General features: G+C 47.4%; 1 protein-coding gene across 8 annotated transcripts in view; it reads right to left on the bottom strand.

Annotated features, from left to right (window-relative positions):
* The window catches only part of ARHGEF7 (Rho guanine nucleotide exchange factor 7), a 132,591-nt gene extending 111,386 nt beyond the window's left edge, over positions 1-21,205 (bottom strand). For 2 of the 8 annotated variants that reach the window (XM_068420111.1, XM_068420102.1), the window contains exons 1-2: positions 20,904-21,203; positions 4,842-4,928 (exon numbers count right to left, since the gene is read on the bottom strand). In XM_068420111.1, coding sequence (XP_068276212.1) covers positions 4,842-4,928; positions 20,904-21,068 — 252 coding nt within the window. In that variant the 5' untranslated portion in view covers positions 21,069-21,203. Of the gene's footprint in view, positions 1-4,143; positions 4,210-4,841; positions 4,929-5,019; positions 5,148-20,903 lie in introns of those variants that run through there. The other 6 variants (XM_068420131.1, XM_068420139.1, XM_068420168.1 and 3 more) reach the window with 6 other exon arrangements.
* Positions 21,206-21,301: the final 96 nt, after the last annotated feature.

Consider the following 21,301-nt stretch of genomic DNA (forward strand, 5'->3'; position numbering starts at 1 on the left):
GGGTGGGTGTCAGAGAAGACAGACATGCAAGCTTGCTCCCAAAAGATTAGCTGGTCTAACAGAATGACATTGGCACCCCTTACAAACTTTTCCCCGAGGCCAGAGCTGTATTGTAGACGTTTATAGACATTTGTATATCTTGATATAATTCATAGCTCTTGAGATTTAATATCCCAAATTTGCATGTGGTGTTCTGAACCTTAAGGGCAAATCCTTCTTATACAAGAGATTTAATAATAAACAAAGAAGGGATCTTAGACTGCATGAGACTGCCAGGTTTGCTTTATTTCCTCTTTGGTTAGTTTACTGTAGAAATAAAATCCTGGTTTTGGCATTGCTGCCTCTGTAATGAAGTGACCATCCTGAATCCCAGAGGCAAGCAGGTCTCTTGGCAGGTACGGAAAAGGCTCTGGGATCTGTGGCTTGTCTTATCTTTTTCCACTAGCCAGTTGCCATCTTTCCTATCAGTACAGAAGTCAAAAATACAAAACATTTTTGAGCTCAAAAAACCTGTTAACATTAGATACTAGCAGATAAGCAGGCATTAATCTTTTATTTGATGAAAGCCAGTAGAAAAATGCTGCAAGACACTACTCATGGAATTTGATCACGTAGAGCTTGGTGTTGTTCACAGGATCTCTCAAGCGTTCTGCCCTTTAAACAGACATTATTTTCACTTATTATTCTGTATTTAACTACTCCCCAAACAAACTTCTCGGCTGTTGGAGCTATACAGTGATTTCTCCAGGGCTTCTTTTTGGCCCTGCAAGCTGTCAAGCAGCTCTGGTCAAAGAATGAGGAAAATCTGCATCATATTCAGGAGGGTGAAACTCCTTTGAAAGAGAAGAAAACTGGAGTATCATGACACAGGTACAAGAAAATCATTACGGCAAAACTTATTAGGGCTCAGATAGGAACAAACACTCTGTGACCATCACCTTTTCGTTTTTGTCTCTTTTGCCAGACTTCTGTGGAAGATACTCTACACCTGCAGTACGAGTTCCATCACAACTATACATATCCATCCACATTCTTCTAAAACAGAGTCTGTCATGTACAACTGTGTAGGACCCTGTTTTGAAAAGCAGATCATTCTTCTCAGAACGGAGTACAATTAAATGTCTTCCCACCCAAACCATGGGGGAAAACAGCCTTTAAAGCAAAAATGGCAAGAGCAGTATGTATGAAATATCCTCTGCCGAAGGAAGAAGTGCACACTAAGTTTTGAACTGACAATGTAGGCAGCTATTCTACAGTCCCTTCTATCTACACAGACATTCATCACAGACAGTGAAGCTTCAAAATAGAACAAACTACTCGACGCTACAATTACTCTAAGCAAACACTAACAGTTTCCAGAAGGGAAAAACAATATGGAGTTGGAAATTCAGTCCCTGGTTGAGGTCTTAAGAACATTTTTTCACTAACAAGTCTCTGGTCTTTGTATCTGCATACAAAAAAAACCTGCATTAGAAAAATTATTAAAACACCAATACTTGCAGAACATTCTTCTGGTTATTTCCTGAAGCTTGTTCTGCTTTACCAACCCAGATTTCATCTTACAAAGGGTTGCTGCAAGCTCCAGATTAAGTACTCTTCCCCCCCCCCCCGCCCCCCTCTGGAACACTTAAACATCAAAAAATACTGGGGGGTGTGGGAAGGGAGCCACTAGTTTCCCTTGAGGAATACCAATCCTTCTCATTAGAATTTGAAATATCCTTTCTCAATATCCTATTATCTTTCTAACAGCCCAACCCTACTGGGGAGTAAGAGGAAGAAGACAAGAAGAGCACCTTTCAGACACCAGAACATTACCAAACTAAAAGTTTCTCACCTCTGCCCCTTATTTTTAGGGTAGGAAGACAACAGTCATCATGTTCTCTAATAAAAGGATGCCACAGAAGAAAGCATCCCAAAGAATCCATTTACTGCTGTGCAACTTTCTATTAACCACAGTAGTTTATCAAGTTTCAAACATGTCATAACAAAGTCTCTAAAGCTGGAACCGTACAGAGCTCCAGAGCAAGGCAAGGAGCTCTGACACAGCGTCGTAAAAATATAATTCTACTACTCCCAAGATGAGTTCAGATCTGGGAGCAAAAAGTGCTTGTGCAATGCCAAACCCAGGCTAACCAAACCAGTACCGCGTTTTTACCACACTCACAAAATTACACACAGAGAAATCACTTGATCCAACTCCATATAACTCAGATTCAATGCCAGGCTCAAGTGCACCCCTCGTAGAGCCATGCAAAACTCCACAGTGTGGAATACTTGTTAGGAAAAGCACCACATTAGTGCACAGAACTAGGTCACATCTCCCCACACCACTCTAGAGCTTTCTCTGACACCCGTATTATCCAAATGTTTCTACTATTTAAGGTATCACATACACATCCACCACTTTGTCAAATATTTATACTCACCATTAACTCTTGATTAGCTAATCTGCCCTCTCTGAAAATATCCCCTTCACTGCTTCCAGAGACACCCTTCACACTCTTTGCTCAATGCAATCTCTAAACCTGATCGCAACTAAGGAAGCATTACACAGACGCTGCACAAAGGAGCTATGACATCTCCCCAGTTCCCACAGCGAGGAAGGCAGAGATCCACAAGGGCTGACTCACACCTTGTTAAAGGAGACAGGAGAAAGAGCCCAGGATTAGCGGATGGCCGAGAGGGCCCTGCCAGCTACTCACTGGTTGAATCTGGGTTGCCATTCCTCTCATCTTCGGCCGCAGCTAGGGGGTTGGGAAAATTAATGAGAAAACAACAGGGAATGGCCAACATACAAGTCATAAATATACACACAAGAGGCTCCATAAGCCCAAGCATTTGTGCTTCTTCCTGCCAGCCTCTCAACTCTTCTGGTAGCTTGGGAGTAATTCCTGTTCCAACATGCTGAGCTGGAAGCTACTGCAGCCAGTTACCTCCACGTAAGAAAGGAGTTTCCGGCAATCTTGCTGAGAAGCCCCTGAGGCCAGGTTAAAAATTTGACTATACCCAAAGATATTCAGGCTCTGAGAATAAGACCAAAATTATCTTTTCTTTTAATCATTTTTCTTCATTTTCTTCTCACTCCGAGAAAAAGAGCTGACAAAAGCTTTCTGCAACTACAAAAGAGAGACCAAACTGCAATGCTGTGACTATTCCCAGCCTGTCACAACTGAAAAAAATTCAAGCTTAGTGACAGACCTGCCATAGGAAGTAAGAGGGTGGCAGGGGGGGAATATTCATGGTAATCCCCCTCCCTTTTGCTTTAACATCTGCAATACCCAATTTATTTCTGAATTGAGATTTGAAGTGCCTCCCGCACAACTCTCTCTAGCTCAACTGTCTACTGCTTGACTTTTCAGTCAGCTCTCACACATGAACATTCAAAACATGATAACTTAAAATGCAGCCCTAGAAAAGACAAATGGAGAGCCAGCTGCTTTAAGGCAAAACAGAATGCCTGAGACAATGCATTCACCCCAGAACCTGGTTTCTGAATATTTTAGAATATTAATTTGGTTTTTGTCTCCCAACAAATCCTAGAAGAGTCTCTATTTGTTGGAGAAGCGGCAGGGGGAAAGAAAGGCAGGTAAGAATGCAAGGTCTTATTTCACAACAAACAGTGCTAAAAGCTGTCTTAATTTCAATCTTTTCCCGTGACGGAACCTAAGATTAAATGCACGTCCTGAAAGTACCATTAATTTCACTAATGATACTTCACTGTTTAGAGGCCTCAGGAAAGCAATCAGAGTCTTCTTAATGATATTCTGTTACTGCCTGGCAAAATTACAGGCAGGACCAGAGGTACTGTAGGAACCTGAAAACTAATTAAGGCAACACTTCACTAATTTAAGTTCAGAAGCACTAGAAATCATTTTTTCCACACAAAAAACGCCTCCGAGAACTGAAATTACAACACCTCTCACTTTACAACACAGAGAAGCTGCAACCTGTTTTCAATCGCATCGGTTCCTTCCCAACGCACACACATCAAGTAAACTCAACAGCAGCACGTACTTGGTATAGCTAAATATACTGGCAATATATGACTACCTAATTCGCAACCCTGTGAACGCACGTTTGGAGAAGATGGCAGTTTGCTTGGCTTTTATGTAATATAAATTTAACAGAAGAAAAAGCACCTACCATTTTACTTAATTAGCATTTCATTTGGCTGGTACCAACTTCATTTCCACACGCCAACTCCAGCGCTTCAGAAAACAGTTTCACAAATAAACCGGGTACAATTTATATGTTTATTACCAAGAATCCACTCAAACAGAAAAGCAAAGGTTTTACCCGCAACGGAGCCGACCAAACACGCCTCCCACCCCACCCCCTCCGCGGCACAGGGAGCCCCGGCAGCATCTCCCCGCTTTACCCCGGCAGAGGGACGGGGGGCGCAGCCTCCCTCAGCGCTCGGTGGGGAAAGGCGAGGCCCCCACACGCCCCTTCCAGGCGGCACAGCACGTTTTGCCCTCACACCGCCAGCAAGCCGAGCCATCCCGCAGCCATGGAGGCCCGGCCGGGGAGCGGCCGCCACCGAGACCCATCGGGCAGCGGGAAGGCCGCAGAGGCCGCCCCAGGCGGGCAGCTGCGGCTTCCCCCACCGCCCCCTGAGCCCGCAGCCAGGGGAGGGGTGGCCGCCACCATCTTGTCAGCCGCCCACCACCGGCCACCCCGGCGTCCCCGGGGCACAAAGGGAGGGCACCGCCGCCTCCCACGGCGCCGAGTGGGCAGAGGGAGGCAGAGAAACCCCCCACTCCCGGGGATCCAGCCGGGCACCCCCCTCCCGGCCCCCGCTGGGCGCTGCCTGGGCGCTGCCCGCCCCCGCTCCGACTCACCTCCAGGCGGAGGGAGGCACCGCAGCCCCGCAGGAACTCGCGGATGTTGCTCAGGCACTCGCCCTCCGTCCGCGGCTCCGGGTACACCTGCAAGAGAAGAGGCGGACGGCTCAGCCCGGGGACCGGCACGGCAAGGCACGGCACAGCACGGCGGCCCCTGCCTCGCCGCTTCCCTCACCTCACCTCCCGCTCCCTCCGCAGGCGGCAGCGCCGATCGCTCCCAGTGAAGGGGTTGAACCGGGAAGTAAACACGGAGCACAGGAAATGGCGTGCGAGGGCAGGAGCACGGGCAGGGGTGCCCCGGCCAGGCGCGGCCCCGGGCGGCTCTGCCCCGCCGCGGGGCGGGAGGCGAGGCGAGGCGAAGGGAGGCGCGGCCCGGCCCGGCCCTCCCCCGCCCCGCCCCGGCTGCAACCGCAGGCCCGGCCGGCGAAGGGAAGGCGGGGAGCCCCGCTGGGAGCGTCCCCAGGCCTCCCCGCTTAGGAGTTTTAGGGTTTTTACATAATAATCATACATACACCACCACCACCCCCCCCCGTGTTATTAAGGGTTTGGGCCGCAGGGCGAGGCGAGGCGGTCCCTCGGCCCCCGGGCTGAGGGGCTGCACGAGGCGCAGCCAGGGCGCTGCCCCTCCTCGGGACGGCGTCCCGCCCCGGGCCGCGGTAAGAAGCGATCGTGCACGGGGTAAAACGCCCACGCCGCGGGTGGCCCGTGTCCCCTGTGGGGCTGCCAGCGCCACCCTTGTTTTGACTTTTGTTCACACTGAAGTATCGGTTTTCTAACAAGGAAATACATCAGAAATGCCCCGAAGACCCCAGTGGAAAAGTATCAGTACCCGGAGTTAACAATCTACCGGTTCCAGGGTCCGCTATTAGCGAGCTTTGTTTATCTGTAGTTTATTAAACAGCTGCAGCCTCCTCCCACCCCAGAAAAGCAGCAACTTCACAAAGAGGAAAACCTTGACTGAACTTAAGAGAAACGAGCTTTCGGCAATGCTGCCATGTGCTCTCTGCAGCCACATTGACGCTGCCTTCAGTTCAACCTCTACCCTGAAAGTGAAGCATAGACCTTCCATGGAAAAGCAGCCAGCCCCACAGGCTTCGTGGCCATAGCTTAACTTACCACAGCTTAACTCGAACTCTGTGTGTGTACATAAGCATGGTTTCACAATAAACTCATTGATTTCTATGAAGTAGTTCAGCAAACAAAGCATTGCCCAAACCGAGAGGTAAGCAGACCTGCAGCCCTGGACACCTCGTTCTGTTTGAAGGGGACAGCCTAGCACAGAAGTGCACTGCAAGTCGCTGGAAGCTAAGCTGGCAACGCATGGCGGCGTGTCCTTTGATTACACGTTACACTTGGACGGAAGTTTTCTTAAATGCACATGTATGTCAAGGCTACATAAAGTTGCAAGCATAATCCATCTCGATAGCATTGGAAACTTCACATAAGGTTCACGCCAAACACTGTGTCAAACTGAAGTCAAGGTAGTGCCTTCCTGTATGTTTATAACAGCATCAAAGGTATTTCTTACCCTGTGATACCACAAAAATTAACAAATACAACAGCACGACAGGGTGGACCTGATACAAAGAAATTTAAAACACAAGTTGCTATCACTTTCTAAACACAAAAATTCACATGAGTTTTAAATGAAAGCCACTATTTCATCATACAAGGAATTTGGGAGCAATATGAGTTGAAGAATTTTCTGTTCCTCAAGCAAGCACACCCCCCCTCCCCCCACAAACTCCTCAAATTTTTTGGTACTAGGATAAACCGCTGTAGGTTAAGAATAAACCTTTTACTACGCAAAAACGTAAACGGAACACCAAAGAAGTCCCCTACATGGGTACAACAGCAGGAAAGATGATCTCAGTAAATTTGTAAAGGATACAAGCAGTGAGAGAACCCTCCTGGAAACATCAAGAGCTTCATCCTTCTTGCATTGTTTTTGCTGGTTTCACATTTATTGCTTGTCATACGTTTTGATTACTCTGATTAACTGACTTCTTAATTCTCATAAGAAATCTCAAGCTTAGTCAATCGTGCCAACATCCCTTGTTAGAAAGGGTTCCTGAGAATCCCATTAGTATTTCCACGGAAGTTGATGCTTCTAGGATGCTCCCTTCTCCATATTCCTAATACTTACACAATAATTATATAGTTGTAGTTTATAACTTTTTTTTCTTAAATTATTTGCATAATAACTGGTTTCGATCCCCCTTTATAGGTCAGACTTCCCTATCTCTCCTTTGCACCCACAATTTTCTTGGTTGTTTCTACTTCATCAAGGCCTCTTTTCATTCTGAGAAACCTTAAAATTACTTCTGCTCCCCAAACAAGAATAACCTCTAACAAGAAATCACAGTAAATCTAGAGTTCTCTTAAAAGAAACAAACGTCTTGTCTCATAACTTAAAGTGCACCACTTTAGCACTCCTTATTCCCCAACTCCCCAACACGTTAAGCATAGAAATCATTAATTTTAAGAAACCCAGATATATGTAGTACCACCTCATAAGAGACTGCACATAACTCATAAAACACCGCACAATACCTGGAAATAGGCAAAAAAAGGGGGTAAAAGGGGGACATCTGATTAGAGGAGGGCAAAACCTTCCAATTAAAGAAACAACAAGCAAAGAAAACCCAAACTCTGCAAACTGCCCTCTTTCAGGTCTAGAAGTTTAAAATACATGCCCAATATACACCTCTGAGACCTCAGCCCTACCAGCACTCTAATGCATGTTTCCAGTTAAAAATCATCTTCCCTCAAAAGAATAAAACAAGTTACAGTAAATCTTTAGAAATGCCATTTCTTCTCTCACAAAACGAGGGAAAAGACTTTGGGGCGATCCGAGAAGCAAGCTACATCTTCTCAGCTCTGTGGCTACAGTGGCATTTTTATCCAACAGGAGACAGAAGCGTATGGGTGGAGAATTTAAAAATATCTTAGCATTTGTATCCCGCTAGAAATGCAAAGTGTTAATGATCCCATAAAAAGAAGCAAACCCGTTAAGTTATTTACCTGGGAAATCTTAATGTGATTATGGCAACCTTCTCCTACGGATGGCTAAGAAACACTCAGAACCCCTGACAGAATCTCAAAGTCCAAGTATGTGGGCCAAGCCCATGTTAAAATCACACTTATGGTATATGACATCCTTCACATACAGTTATAGGATGCTCAGGAGGGTGACCTCTCTCTCATCGATCACATTTATAGCCTCACAGACTATTCAAAACGTAACAGAACATAAGCGCAAAAGCATACCACAGGCAGGTTAAGTCCTAGTCTGCCTGAAAGGTGGCAAATACATTCAGAGAGAAAGGATAAACAAAGTAAAAGTAGGGTCATACTTCAAAATTACTTGATAAAAAGTAGATTGCATGTACATAAAGCTAATAAAATAAAGAGGTTACATATTTTCCTCTCCAGTATTTGCTTCATCCTCTTGCTTTCACTGACCAACACTGTTACTTCATTAATAGGGGCTGTATTCTTCTTATATGTTTATACAACTCCTAGTACAAAGAGGCCCCAGTGTCCAACTGGAAACTCTATATGCTCTAGTAATACAAATAAAAAAGGTTAATAGTAATTAGAAAAGACAAGGATTCCAGAGGGACCTGAGAGATTCTTAATTAGGGACCGGAGCTCCACAGTGGAATCCAAAGAGACAAGTGGTAGTAATACACAGAGCAGCAACAGTTTAAACCACTTCTTCGTGGTCCAGGGACAGGTTCTGATTAAGATTTAATCTCTCAGGGAATAGTTCTAGAAATCATGGATAGTTCAACGAGGACACTTATGTGATGCACTGCAGCTACCAAGGAGCTGAATACATTTTCCACCATCCAGAAAAGATGGAGAACAATTTGCCACACAAACAGATGGCACCTAGCTGTATGTTACATCCATTTTGATCAGTTTAAGTCTATGATTTTAATCAACAACAACAAATGCATAAAAAAGGGCAAAGCAGAGACAGGCAGTATCAAGAAAAGGTATGACAGGGGCAGTCATAGAAAAAATGAAAAAGTCTACCATTATTTCATTCAGACAGGGAAAGTATACGGAGAAAATAAGTTTCAAAGAAAAAAAAAAGTCCTTTGATTGCAATAAGTAAACACGAGAAATTAATAAAAAGCAGGAGACATCTTCAGCTATGTGTATAGAAAACTAGCGGTTTACTTGCATTTATCTGCTGAACAAGTTGACAAGATGGGTCAAAGGAAGAGAGGTGTATGAGGTCTTTAAATATAAACTGGAGTCCACCATGAGGGCAACAGCAAGAGACTGAATTACAGCAGAGCTACTACATGTAAGTTAAAAAAACACGTACAACATGGTTTACTATTTAAGAAGACTATCTCAGTTACTAGAAAGCAGAAACTAATAGAGAACATAACAGGTAGCTGCAAACTAGTAGGCATGTCCAGCAGACACTTAAAAATGTCCTGTTCAGGAGTACGCTGCCAGAGGCTGAAGTCCAAAGACTCAGCCCTCGAGTAGTGATACTAGGGGAAAATCCTGTAAAGAGGCAGCTCTGCACTGTGAAGAGCATCGCAGAGGAATGCAGTCCCAAAGGGAGGTGTTGTAGGGACAGGGTGGACGAGGGTGCTGTCCTCGGTCATGATGTGCCAGATCATTTTTCCCGCACCCTATTCATTCTCCCTGGAGTCTTTTACACCGTATCCATCTCGCAGCAGGAAACAGTTTTCTCTCCAGGTTTCAGAACTCCTTGTACACACAAAGCATTACCGCAATCTAATCAGTAAAAATACTATAAATGAACAATTCAGCAAAGCTAATAAAAGGGTCCTACTGATCACATTTGGTCCCACAGCAGCTGTGTTTTGTGCCCAGCCTCTTTCAGAGGCTAGGGCACAACATCAAGGGCAACTGATCTTCCAATGGAGCATGGTGGCACAGAGGCAAACACCTCCTGCACAAGCGCTGCAGGCTGGGGTTTGTCACCAGGGTTTGTGTTCAGGGATAAAAATGAGATTTAAAAAAATCATGAGGAGGAAGCCAGGCCATTCTCACACTAACCTGGGCTGTGAATCATAGAATCATAGAACTGTTTTGGTTGGAAAGGACCTTTAAGATCATCAAGTCCAACCATTAACCTAGCACTGCCAAGTCCACCACTAAACCATGTCCCTAAGCACCACATCTACATGTCTTTTAAATACCTCCAGGGATGGTGACTCCACCACTTTCCTGGGCAGCCTGTTCCACTGCTTGATAACCCTTTCAGTGAAGAATTTTTTCGTGATATCCAATCTAAACCTCCCCTGGTGCAACGTGAGGCTGTTTCATCTCATCCTATCACTTGTTCCTTGGGAGAAGAGTCTAACACCCTCCTCGCTACAACCTCCTTTCAGGTAGTTGTAGAGAGCAGTAAGGTCTCCCCTCAGCCTCCCTTTCTCCAGGCTAAACAACCCCAGTTCCCTCAGCTGTTTCTCATAAGACTTGTTCTCCAGAACAAGTGAACCTGCAGTGAAGCTGCAGGTGATTCACTGTCCAGCAACTCCTGCAGGTTCCTTCCCTCCACACCGCTCCCAGCTGCTTTGCGTCCTGCCTGCTCCTGCACCGGTGCCTGGCAGGGCCCATCCCTTGGGGCGTTCAGGTTTCCTGCTCCATCCTCCGTCCCAGAGCACCCATCCTCACAAATTGCACCCTGCAGGGACAGAAAAGAAGGAGTGGCATCACAGCAGCGCCCTCCATAGCTACACGGGAGGACATCGTCCGCTTCTTGAGGAAACATCCATTACTAGGGACCGATGGCAGGTGCAGCGCTCCCTCTGTAATCAGTGAACAGAGCTGGGCTCAGAGGACTGTGGATGGAGCCCCACACTCCTCCCAGTACAGCAGGAGTCACAGATGCACTTTAAAGGGCTGCATCTTCCACATCTCTAAGTGAGGAGCACTCTGCAGTTGAGCCCAGCCACTTAATGGATCACACATCTTGCTGGTGGCATTATGTGACATTAGCAGGATGCTATATTTAAACTAAAAACATGGATCAGGATTCTCAGCAAGGCACAGTTTTGTTTTAAAATTAGGTGTCTTGACAGAGCACCAGATCTTACCATGATACTGTTTCTGCAGTACTGTAGCTCTTTAATACTGATTTTTCCCAACCTATAAAACCTGCTGCCCACAAACTTTTCAATAACAAGCCACGCAGCAGTTACCGTGTGCTAGACACCTATATTTTGGCATGAGGAAACCCACACTCTGAAAACGCAGCAGCAGGCAGTCAGCATAGATGGTAAGAGCTAGATCCAGTAAAAGACTGAAGCTCCTACAACCCATGCACCAAGGTGCCCAAATTTTAAATTTCCAGAGTTCACACAAGAATTCACTTAGGCTCTGCACACAGCACAAAGGGGAAGGCAGGTGCCTTAAAATACGCCCTAAAATTCTTATCTGCTGAGACGGATACCCAGCCTTGAAGTTAACTAAGAGCTAAGACACAGCAGAAGGCAAAAGCAAGACTGCACCTATGTTCTTGACCCCATCCGGGACTTTAACACAGTGAGCCTTCATCTGCTTAGCATCCCAAACTCCAGTCATCTCCTGGACTTAGAAGAGTCCTTTGAGTGTCTTTTGGAAGAACTCAACAGTGCATCCTCTCTGAGACGTGACAAGTGCCCACTTTTTATGAAATAATTTAGCATGGAGGTTCCCAAATCTCTTGCCCTTGGACATCATTATTAGTGACAGCTGCAGCAGCAGCTCTTAGATTCCACTGCCTGGCTCCATAGCCATCAGCACGGCTAACCCCACATCTGACACTCCTCTGCTGCACATCCTACATCGCCACACCAGTCCCTGTACTCCATCCTGCTATCTGTCCCATCTCAGACACCTCACCCACCACCACAACCCAGCAACTCCAATCCCAAACTCCAATCCCAGATTTAGCCCAACTTTTCTTCCACACAACCTTATCTCACCATCCTTCCTTTACTGTCCAATGGGCCACACCAACTCATCAGCCACAGCTCCATGCTCCCTCAACTTCCACCCTGCTATAGCACCTGGAACCAGGAGCACTTTGGTTGACTGAAGACTCCTCCAGCTTTTTGAGTTCTTCCCCTGCACGTGTTCAGAAGTGCTCATCTGCTTCAGCAGCCTTCATTAACAGTGACCCACACTCAAACACACTGATGTTCTGCTTTAGCTGCTTCAGTCCCTTCTTGGAAATAGCCCTCAAAAACTACAGTCCCTTCTTGGAAATAGCCCTCAAAAACTAAGTTCAGCTAAGTTTACAAAGGAAATTCACAGTTTGGTTAAAAGGCCAGACAGGTCTGTGACAGCCTTGATAAACTGGTTGTCCTGGTTTGGCCCAAACCAGGCCAATTAGTCTTAGAGAAACCAAGGTCACTGCTAATTTCCTCACTGCTTATGAGTGAAGAGCCGAAGGGGGGTCACACCTGCAGGGAGGAGCAGACAGGGCAGGTGACCCAAGATTGACCAACAAGGTATTCCATCCCATACACGTCATTCTCACTTTCCTATTTATCACTAACCCACTGCCTCCTGGAGGTGGGGCCCAGGAGGGAGGGGCCCTCCTGTCTCCCACTGATTGGTACCAGCTTTGCCAATTCTCCAGTTAAAAGCCTGAAGGTGTGATGGCAGAGGGAGCTACTGCATTTTTCCCTTTGCCCGTGCTGGGTGAGCAACTCTGCCTGAGCAGGATTTCCAAGCTCTTGATCTTGGTTTTGTATATATTTGATTATTTCTATTATTCTTATTATACTCTTTTTCATTACTATAGTTTATTAAAACTGTTTTAACTTTCCAGCCCGTAAGTCTCTCTCCCTTTTCCCTTTCCCTTAGGGTGGGGGGGGAGAGGGTTAACAGAGAGTGTCTGCCACTAGGTTAATAGCTGGCCCAGCTTTAAACCATGACACTGGTTCTTGGAGTCTTACACAACAACTAGAGCCACTTTTTTCTTCAATCTGCCCTGCGAAAATGATATTATAAAACTGATACAGCTGTTTCAGCTCATCCTTTCAAATGTGCACCTGTATTAAACTATGTTCAGGAAAACAGTGTGTTCTTTGCAGTGGAAGTACTGTACTTTTGTTACTTCCCTTGGACCCTGATCAAATTCCCATCAAAGTCTATGAACTGACTCCCAGGAGGTGGGTGTTCAACCAAACCCTAAGACAGAAACACAGTAAGTTAAGGGCACCAGGACATTCCAGATGGCATTTTTGTTTTCTCAAGTTTTCATTATATTTTTATATTTCAGACCAAAAACTACATTAAGATAGCATTAAGAAACTGAGAATGCCAAGCATGTAGAACTTGGAAAATACAAGACTGAACGCTGCCTTTGCAGCTGCAGTTACAATCTACTTGCAGGCCCACCTTGTGAACTGAACTAGGCACGAGTCCTGCTGAAACACATGAACAGGACTGTGCATGAAGAAGTTTATATATACACATAAAAGGGTCTCGCGGCAGCTGCAGGAGTAATCTTCTTTCCAGTGTTTTCTAAGTGCTGAGAACTAATATTCCTAATTCCCGTGGTTTTGCTTATTTTCTTGCTATTTTAAAGAAAAAGAGGAAATCAGCCAGCGTGCAACTGTCACCAACCTGGGGCGGTATTATCAGCCTCGCACTGTGGAGCTCCAGGGGTGCCAGCACGAGGTACCCGCAGGAAGACGTGTATTTCCCTGAAGTCAGTGAGTGGAAAAAGCCCCACGAACTGCTGCTCCAGGCCTGGGCAGCGTTTGGGCAGCGCTCAGCAAGAACCTACCTAACGCGGTATTTTGGGAGCTCCATTCGCTGGCATCCCCCTGCAAAGGGAGGCTGCTGGGTAGGGATTTTGCACCGTTTCTCACATAAACCCCGCAGCATTTCCCACGCAGCGTCGCTGTCTTGATGCAGCGCGAGCTTGGGCTTCGGGAGTCCAATCACTCAGGGTTTGTTTACAGTGGGAGAGCTCTGCTGCTAGATATGCTGGCATCGCTCCTCGGCGTGGATGTAACATATGCCAGAGAGGGAATTCCTCTGCCAGTCTAACAGTACCCACTTCCTCCAATGACATTAACGAAGCCAACAAAAGCACTTCTCTGTCAGCACAGCTGCACTGGCAGAGGGGGGCGTGTGTATGATTTTTACTGCTTTTTCCCCCTCCCCGTGTGTAAAAAAATATTCCATGGGACTACCAAAGCCCTGCAGTGGAGACCCTCTCCTGGGCAAGCTGCCAACATTGTCCGACAGTGCTCGCTGCAGAGCTAGAAAATGGAGACCTGAATGAAACGCTCTTAGACCCGAGCAGCGTTTCGTGGGCCGAGAGGGGACTCTGCCCACCGGGTGCCAAAGGTCCGTGGCGAGGAGTGGTGCAACGGGAACTTCTCGCAAACAAGGCCGGCCACCCCTCCTCGACTCTGCAGTGCCGGTGGCGCGTGATGGTGGCATCCACATTGTACCGAGAGGTATGGAGATAAGGTGGCTTTGCTCCACGGGGACAGCACAGGAGTGTCATGTCGGCTGCGGATCAGGGAGTAAAGCTCAGCCAGCCACAGTGCAAGACTGACACCGCTTCCACGCTGCCAGCTCACAGTATTTTTGCAAGCCCCTGTTATGCTTGACATGTTTTAAGGTTCCAGCTCTTCAAATCACAGCCACTGAGTAACGACTAATTAAAACTGCTATTTAAGAAGGTTGTATATTGAATTCCCCTCAGTGGTTCAAACACAGATTTTAAGCACATATATGTGTACATATTTCTACTTAATATCTTTTTATATATATACATATAAACTTTTTTATATATATATATATAATTTGTAAACTTCAAATTTTAAGCCTGTTTTTCTAAGGCTTGAATTACCATCTTAAACATTTTCAGCTGAACGATGTGGTGCCCTCAGCCATTAGCATTAGTAGGCTACTACTATTAGTAACCAGAGGGAGCGTGCTGGTGGCATCCCCACAGCTCTTCCTTTTCCCCACACAGACCTAGCGTTCAGAGGATGGTCTGGGTAGCAGTAAGGCATCTGAGGGGCAAGAAACTGCCTTTTCTGTAGTCCGTATTATGCACATAGAAAGAACGTATCTAGAAACTGTGGAAAGGATATTAACGAGAGTAAGACCAGCAAAACTAAATTAACTTTCTGCATTTTCTCACAAAAACAATTTAATCACCAATAGTTTTATTAAATTCCCCCTCTTCTCAGGGTCTGGCATGCCCTTATTTAATTCAGTCTAGACCCTTACGCATTAACAGGGTCTGATTTTCAAGGAAAAAGGCAGCAAACACAGATACAAGTACTCTGCTTCCTCAGCACACACATACAGACCGTGTTTCTCTGGATAACATCCCAGTCACCAGAACTACACAGTCAGTGCATACCTGGGGAAAGCAAGGGCATTCTCCTTCAGTGCATCCGTGCACCCCTGCTCTCACGAGACAATAGGACTAACATGGTAAATGACAATGTAACAGGACCGAACGATCCCATTAAAAAGCTCACAGTGACACTTGTAAGAATAGCACCTATGCCGGACAATGGCACTCTAATGACTTCGCTCAGGATAACTTTCCCCTGGCGCTCGGCTCGCCCTTGCAGTGCTTCCACCCTGGAGCAGCAGCATCCACATGCACACCGGTGCTCCCCAAACACGCAGCCACGGCAGGCACGGCTTCCCAGCGCGGATTATTCTTGCCAGAATCACAAATAATCTCCTTGGGAGGCTCTACGTAAGGACTATTGCCGGGAGGAGAGAGCATATGCACATTAAAATGCAGATTTTGCTTCCTGCCTCCTACGTCTAGTCCTACGATGACCTGCTGCTGCTGCTGTTGTAACACCAGCGCCTGCAACACCTTCCTGATGGATTTCAGTGAGCAAAGGCAGGACAGTTCTTTTGTTCAGCCCAGCAGACCCTGACAGCCTCAGCAGGGCTGCAGGGGCAGATCCATCCCAAATTCAGACTGCTCAGGGGCAACCAGCACATGGCAACTGCTACCTTAGTAGTAACCTCTGCTCCACTGCTGGGATGCTCACCGCCGTTCCTGAGCTCTGCCTGGGCTCCACAGTCAGCTCACGGCTGGCATTGCACCCTCTGCGAAGGTTACCGGGCTATAAAAATCACCACCTGTTATTACCTCTGGCTCCCAAACACCTCCCCTTCCTTCTTCCTTAGCAACACCTGAAACACCACATTCAGGTCACACCTCGTCCCAGCAGGACAGAAGTATTTGGCCCTGACACATCCATGCAAAATCAGAGACAAGTGAGCATCAATCTCCCTGTGTCAGAGCCGTAGGTGCTCACACCCATCATGAGGACAAGGCTCATGAGACAGCTCCTGCACGTGGCAGCCTGAACCCTCCTTCTGGGGACTCTGACTCTTCTTCAGCGCTTGCACTCAGACACAGCGATTCATTTGCCCTTCAAGTCACAAAGAGTTAATTTCTTGCAAAATTACAATTCAGAACACCTTGTTTAGCCGAAGACCTCCATCATTAAAAAGAGAATCATACTAATACAAGGTATTCATAAAAAGATCCTAATCTTTGCTGCTATCAGTCCTGATACTATCCCAATTAATCACTAAATTAATGTCAACGCCGATGCCCAGTCCTCCACAGGAAGAACAAAGTTTTCTTCCGAGCCTCAGCCAGCAAGAGAGGGGTGTATTTATTTTCCCGGGGCCCACCTCGCGCCACTCCTCTCACACCTCGGCGATGCGGGAGCAGCGAGGGGAATGGGCTGTGTTTTGGATCAGCCTCCCACGCACAGCACAGCAGTCCCGGGTTGTTCAATCCGGCGCTCGGCGCAACGGCTGGGTATGGTCTATTGGACAGAGGGGGACCAAGGCGTGTGAGACCCAGCCGTGCACCCCGCACGCTTCCCCATCGACCTGCTTCAGAGCGTGGAACCAGCTGCTCTCATCCCCTCCAGGAGCCCCTGAGGGGGGGGACCACGGGGTGTCAAATGGCTGCTGCATCTCATTGCCCGATGCATCTTCCCTGCTTTCTCTGAACAGAACAAAGCTGTCCTCCAAATGATGCTTTCTGTCGAACAGCTGACCAAAAACAAAAGTACAAACAAAACTTAATGGAGCGCGAAGCCTCATATGACAAGGAAAATTCCCGCTCCAGTTCTGATCTCTGTTTACAACATCAAAAGTGGGTCAAACTGGTCAGCGATGGAGGAATCTGTTTGGAAAAATGATCTCTACGAGGAAGAGCATCTAAGTGGCAGACAACTGCACTGCAATGCTTCCACGGGGATCCTCTCCCCTGCCACCAAAGTAACTCAATTTTACAGTGCAGGGTTGAAATCCTGAAACTTGAAACCACGGCTTTTCATTCAAACGACGTGAATTCCGCAATCCCCTATCCTTTAGAGCAGATTAACTGACCAGTGTGCTTCAGTACAGATCTCTGCACTTAAAAAATCTAAGACATGGCTGGGTTTGGTCAGGGTGGGGGAAGCTGTTGTGGGTTTTGTTAGTTTTTTGATTGTTTGGGTTTTTTTTTTAAAAAATAACTGCTCTCCCTTTTGTTCCTTTCCCACGTTCGGGATAAGATTATTGAGCAGTACTGTCACACTGCCTAACCCAATTACTTTGTTTTACCCTGTCATGGTCTCTCTCAAAATGCAAAGGAATCGTAATGATGTTAAATGGGAGCCCAAAAATGAGAGAAAAAGTCTGTAAGAACATTACTTTCCAAAGTATTTTCATTCACAGTTCTTGGAATACGGTGAATTTAATATCTGTCCTTTGCTGTTGTTCGAGATAGAAGATGACTGTAATGCAAACGCATTTAGCCAAAATTTCCTGACAAGGAACTCTGTATGTTATTCTGTGCAAGGATGGTATACAAATATAGAGCAATCTAAAGGAAGAACATACTACCTAGCCTTGAAACCCACTAATTTGTTTTATCAACTTAAGAAAAATCTGTTCTTTGACCTTCAACTACTTTATTCCTTTTATGGTCACACAACCTTTATTTATTAAAAGTCTTCTACTAATTACTCTCAGGGTACCCAGAGGCTCTAAGAAGCACAAAATGCCAAAAAATGTATTATCACATTCCTGTTCATAATGAATCCTCTTTCTGAACAGTTTTTGAAAGAAAGAAATGCATGTAGTGTTTTCCAGAAAACATCTTAAAAACCGTGATAAACATTTCTCCTTATTTATAATTTGTATTTTTTTTATGTTCTCTCTGGTTTTAGTTACTACTTTGTATTTACAGAAAAATGAGCTCTGCGAGTCTTCAAAGTGTCTGTTGATGTCAGATATTTATAGAAAGTTATGATCTCAAATGATTTGAAGAACTGAAATAGTCTACATCTGCGGGACAAACCTTGTATCTTTTAGACTTCAAAACTGTCCAGTTTGAACTGGAGGCTTTCAGGACAAATAAGGAATAAAAGGGCTCATATTTAAAATGCACTCAGTATAAAAACATATGATGTAAATTAACAGTAGTAGCATAAAAGACATTGAAAATGTAACAATACAGGGAAGGATGTAATTTTTGTATGTTTTTATTAGCAAAAAAAATAAATAAATAGAAAAACAAAAACAAGGTATTATGGAAATAGCTCAGACTTATAATGGTAGCTGAGAGCATTAAAGAAGTATGTGGTATATACTCTGAGTCTACAGAAAAAGAATATTCACAAAGTTGGATGGGAAAATGAGTTCCCAAGTCTCTCAGACACATCTATGAATTAGAAAGTGCAATGTGAAAGGCCCACAAAAATAAGTAGAGCTCCCCTCACAAAAACAAAGAGCCCCTAAAAAAAAAAAAAATTTAAAAAAAGAGGTGATTTATGCCCAGACTTTAACTAAGCGAAAGCCAGAGGAGACACTCTCAACTCGGGTGAGCTCGGGGAGGTGGGAGGCTGCGAAGCGCCAGCTTTCCTCCCGCCCTGGCTGCCGTCCCAGCCCGCACACCACTGGCTGCAAACCCCGTGGCTCCGCACCACGATGCCCATGAGAACCCCCCAACAGCTCCCTTCAGGCCAGGCTGGGAGCGGGGTAGGCTGTGGGGAGCTGTGCCCCTCTGCAACCCTCCTCTGGGCATGGGTGCCGTGAAAGGACCCCCGCCCGAACATCAGAGGTATTCACTCCTCTGATGTGAAAAGAGAGCCTCTCTTAGTTGCACTAAGCAAGCTGCTCCTAGTTATACCATACACAGAAAAGCACGTTAAGTTGGGAAACGCTGTTCTAACACTTATTTCTGTCATGCTTTTTTATTTATTTCATTGTTCAGTAGAGCCCGTTTCCCAAATTGAGGCTTGACATCCACACAAGGGGAAAGATCTTTTCTGCCCCAAAGCTCAGGACCCAAATCCCAAGATTTTGGAGAGGTGCTCAAAGAGAGTGCGTGGAGCTGCGTGGTGGGACAGACTGCCAAGACTCTCCTTGGGCTTGGTGCCACCAGGCAAGAGAGCCTGGGGGCAAGGAGGCAGGAGCAGAGCTTGTCTGAGTAGGTGGGTGGCCAAGGCAGGGGATCCCCACGCTGAGGGGGTCCCTGCTCTCCGCCCTTCGTCACACACGTCACCCCAGACGGCGGAGCAGGACATTTACCTGCTCCAGAGCTGCAGCTTATGGCCCATCGTACGGGACAGCAGCTTGCACCTTGTGTACCGTGACCATAAAGCCACAGCATCTCAGGAGCAGACACACGTCCTCTTCGACTCTATCACACAAACAGCCACTACTGGGAAAATGGTGGCAGGGAAAGCTGGTGGTGGCGGCAGTGACTTTGGCTGTCCCATCTAGCTCTGCCGGCCACCATGGTAGACCCCGAGCACTGCTGCTGACACGCTTCACCCTCTCTCATTACTTCCATCATGCAGGCTCCTGTGGGGTTTCCGTATCCCCATGCTGCCTCCTAATTTGCTTGAGAATTTAGGGGGGCAGGAACGACCTAGTACACCCAGTACAGGGGGACTCCAGTCCAAGGGCCAGGACCTCCATGCTACATTACAATGTAAAACAGTAACAACCCCAGTTGGTGGCAAACTAAAGAACTGAAGGGAGACAGCCCAGTCCAGCACCCTATCGAGCTCAAAGCACTGGTTTTCAACTTTGTGGGTCAGTAGACTACTTGAAAAAGAGCCACAAAGGGTAACAAAAGCCTATTGTCAGCAGGCTCCAACGCATGGAGCGGTCTGCCAACGGCAAAAGGTGAAAAATATGGTGGGGTTTTGAAGCAAGGAGTTTTCCCATCAGCATGACCTTCATCAGTCTTCTCTTCACCACCTCATATTGGCTCATGAGGAAAGTTTTGCCAACACACAGGACGCTATGTGTGCTGCACTGTCGAACACCAGGTGAGACAACTGCATCGTCCCAAGTCTTGAGGCACAGTATCAAAAATCAAAACCCTCCCCTCTAGCCAAGCTAGAACAGGAATTACGCCCGCGCGCGTAAAAGTTAAACGACAGAGTACCTTTCCTTCAAACGCATCGCAGAATAGAGCTGCAACACGTTTTTCCAACCCGAAAAGGATGAGATTTTTTTTCCACAGGCTACCACGCCATAAAAGACCCAAATAACGCTAAAACAGCCTTCAAGAAAACTACGCATCCAACGTTAAAACGTCCTTCAGAGGCTGGGAGGGATGAGCTGAATCACCTCCCCAGCGAGGTGAGGCACCGGCTATTCCAGCAGTTGCGTAGACAAGTTTGCAGCCGGCTCGCGGCGTGCCCGTACGGGGCCGTAACCCCCCTCCCCAAAATATGCTTCTCCCATGCACATCCACGACTTCGATTCCGAGAGCGCAGCAGTATTTTGCTCTTTTTCCTGTAAAACACTTGCAAAATCGTGGCCCTTCCGGCTGCCCACTCTCGCCCCGACCCCCCGGGCGCACGCCCGATTGGGGCTGACCCCCTTCCCCGCCCCACCGCGCCCTTCACACCCCCCCAGGCCGGGGGATCCCCCTCCCTCCCGCACGGGCGGAGGCGGCGCGGGGGGCCCCAGCGGCGGGCGAGGCCGGGGGCGGCGGGCCCGGCTGCACAAAGGGCGGCAGGGGGCGGCGGGGAGCCGGGCACTTACTTTGTCTATGGTGCCCGGGAGCAGGCGGTCGAGCAGGCGGCAGAGCACCACCCCGTCCTTCAGGGAGGACTGGAGGAAGCCCTCGGGGTCGGAGATGGTCTTTTTGGGCGACTCCAGCACGCCCAGGGCGATCAGCCACGTAACGGTCTGCTCCGCTGAATTCATGGCGGCGGCGGCAGCGGCGGAGCGGGGGTCGCGGCACCCCGCGCCTCGCGTGGGTTTTGCGTCTCCCCGGGCGGGGGCTTCAGGCGGCGGCCGGCGCCGCCCCCATCTGAATGCAGATGACGACGCCCCGGCCCCGCCGCCGCCACCGCTACAGACACATGCAGCTGCAGTGCCGCCTCCTCCCCGCCCCCCCGCCGCCGCCGCCGCCGCCCCATGACATCACTGCCAGCGGA

This window comes from Nyctibius grandis, chromosome 2 (assembly GCF_013368605.1).
Source record: "Nyctibius grandis isolate bNycGra1 chromosome 2, bNycGra1.pri, whole genome shotgun sequence".
NCBI classification, from domain to species: domain Eukaryota; kingdom Metazoa; phylum Chordata; class Aves; order Nyctibiiformes; family Nyctibiidae; genus Nyctibius; species Nyctibius grandis.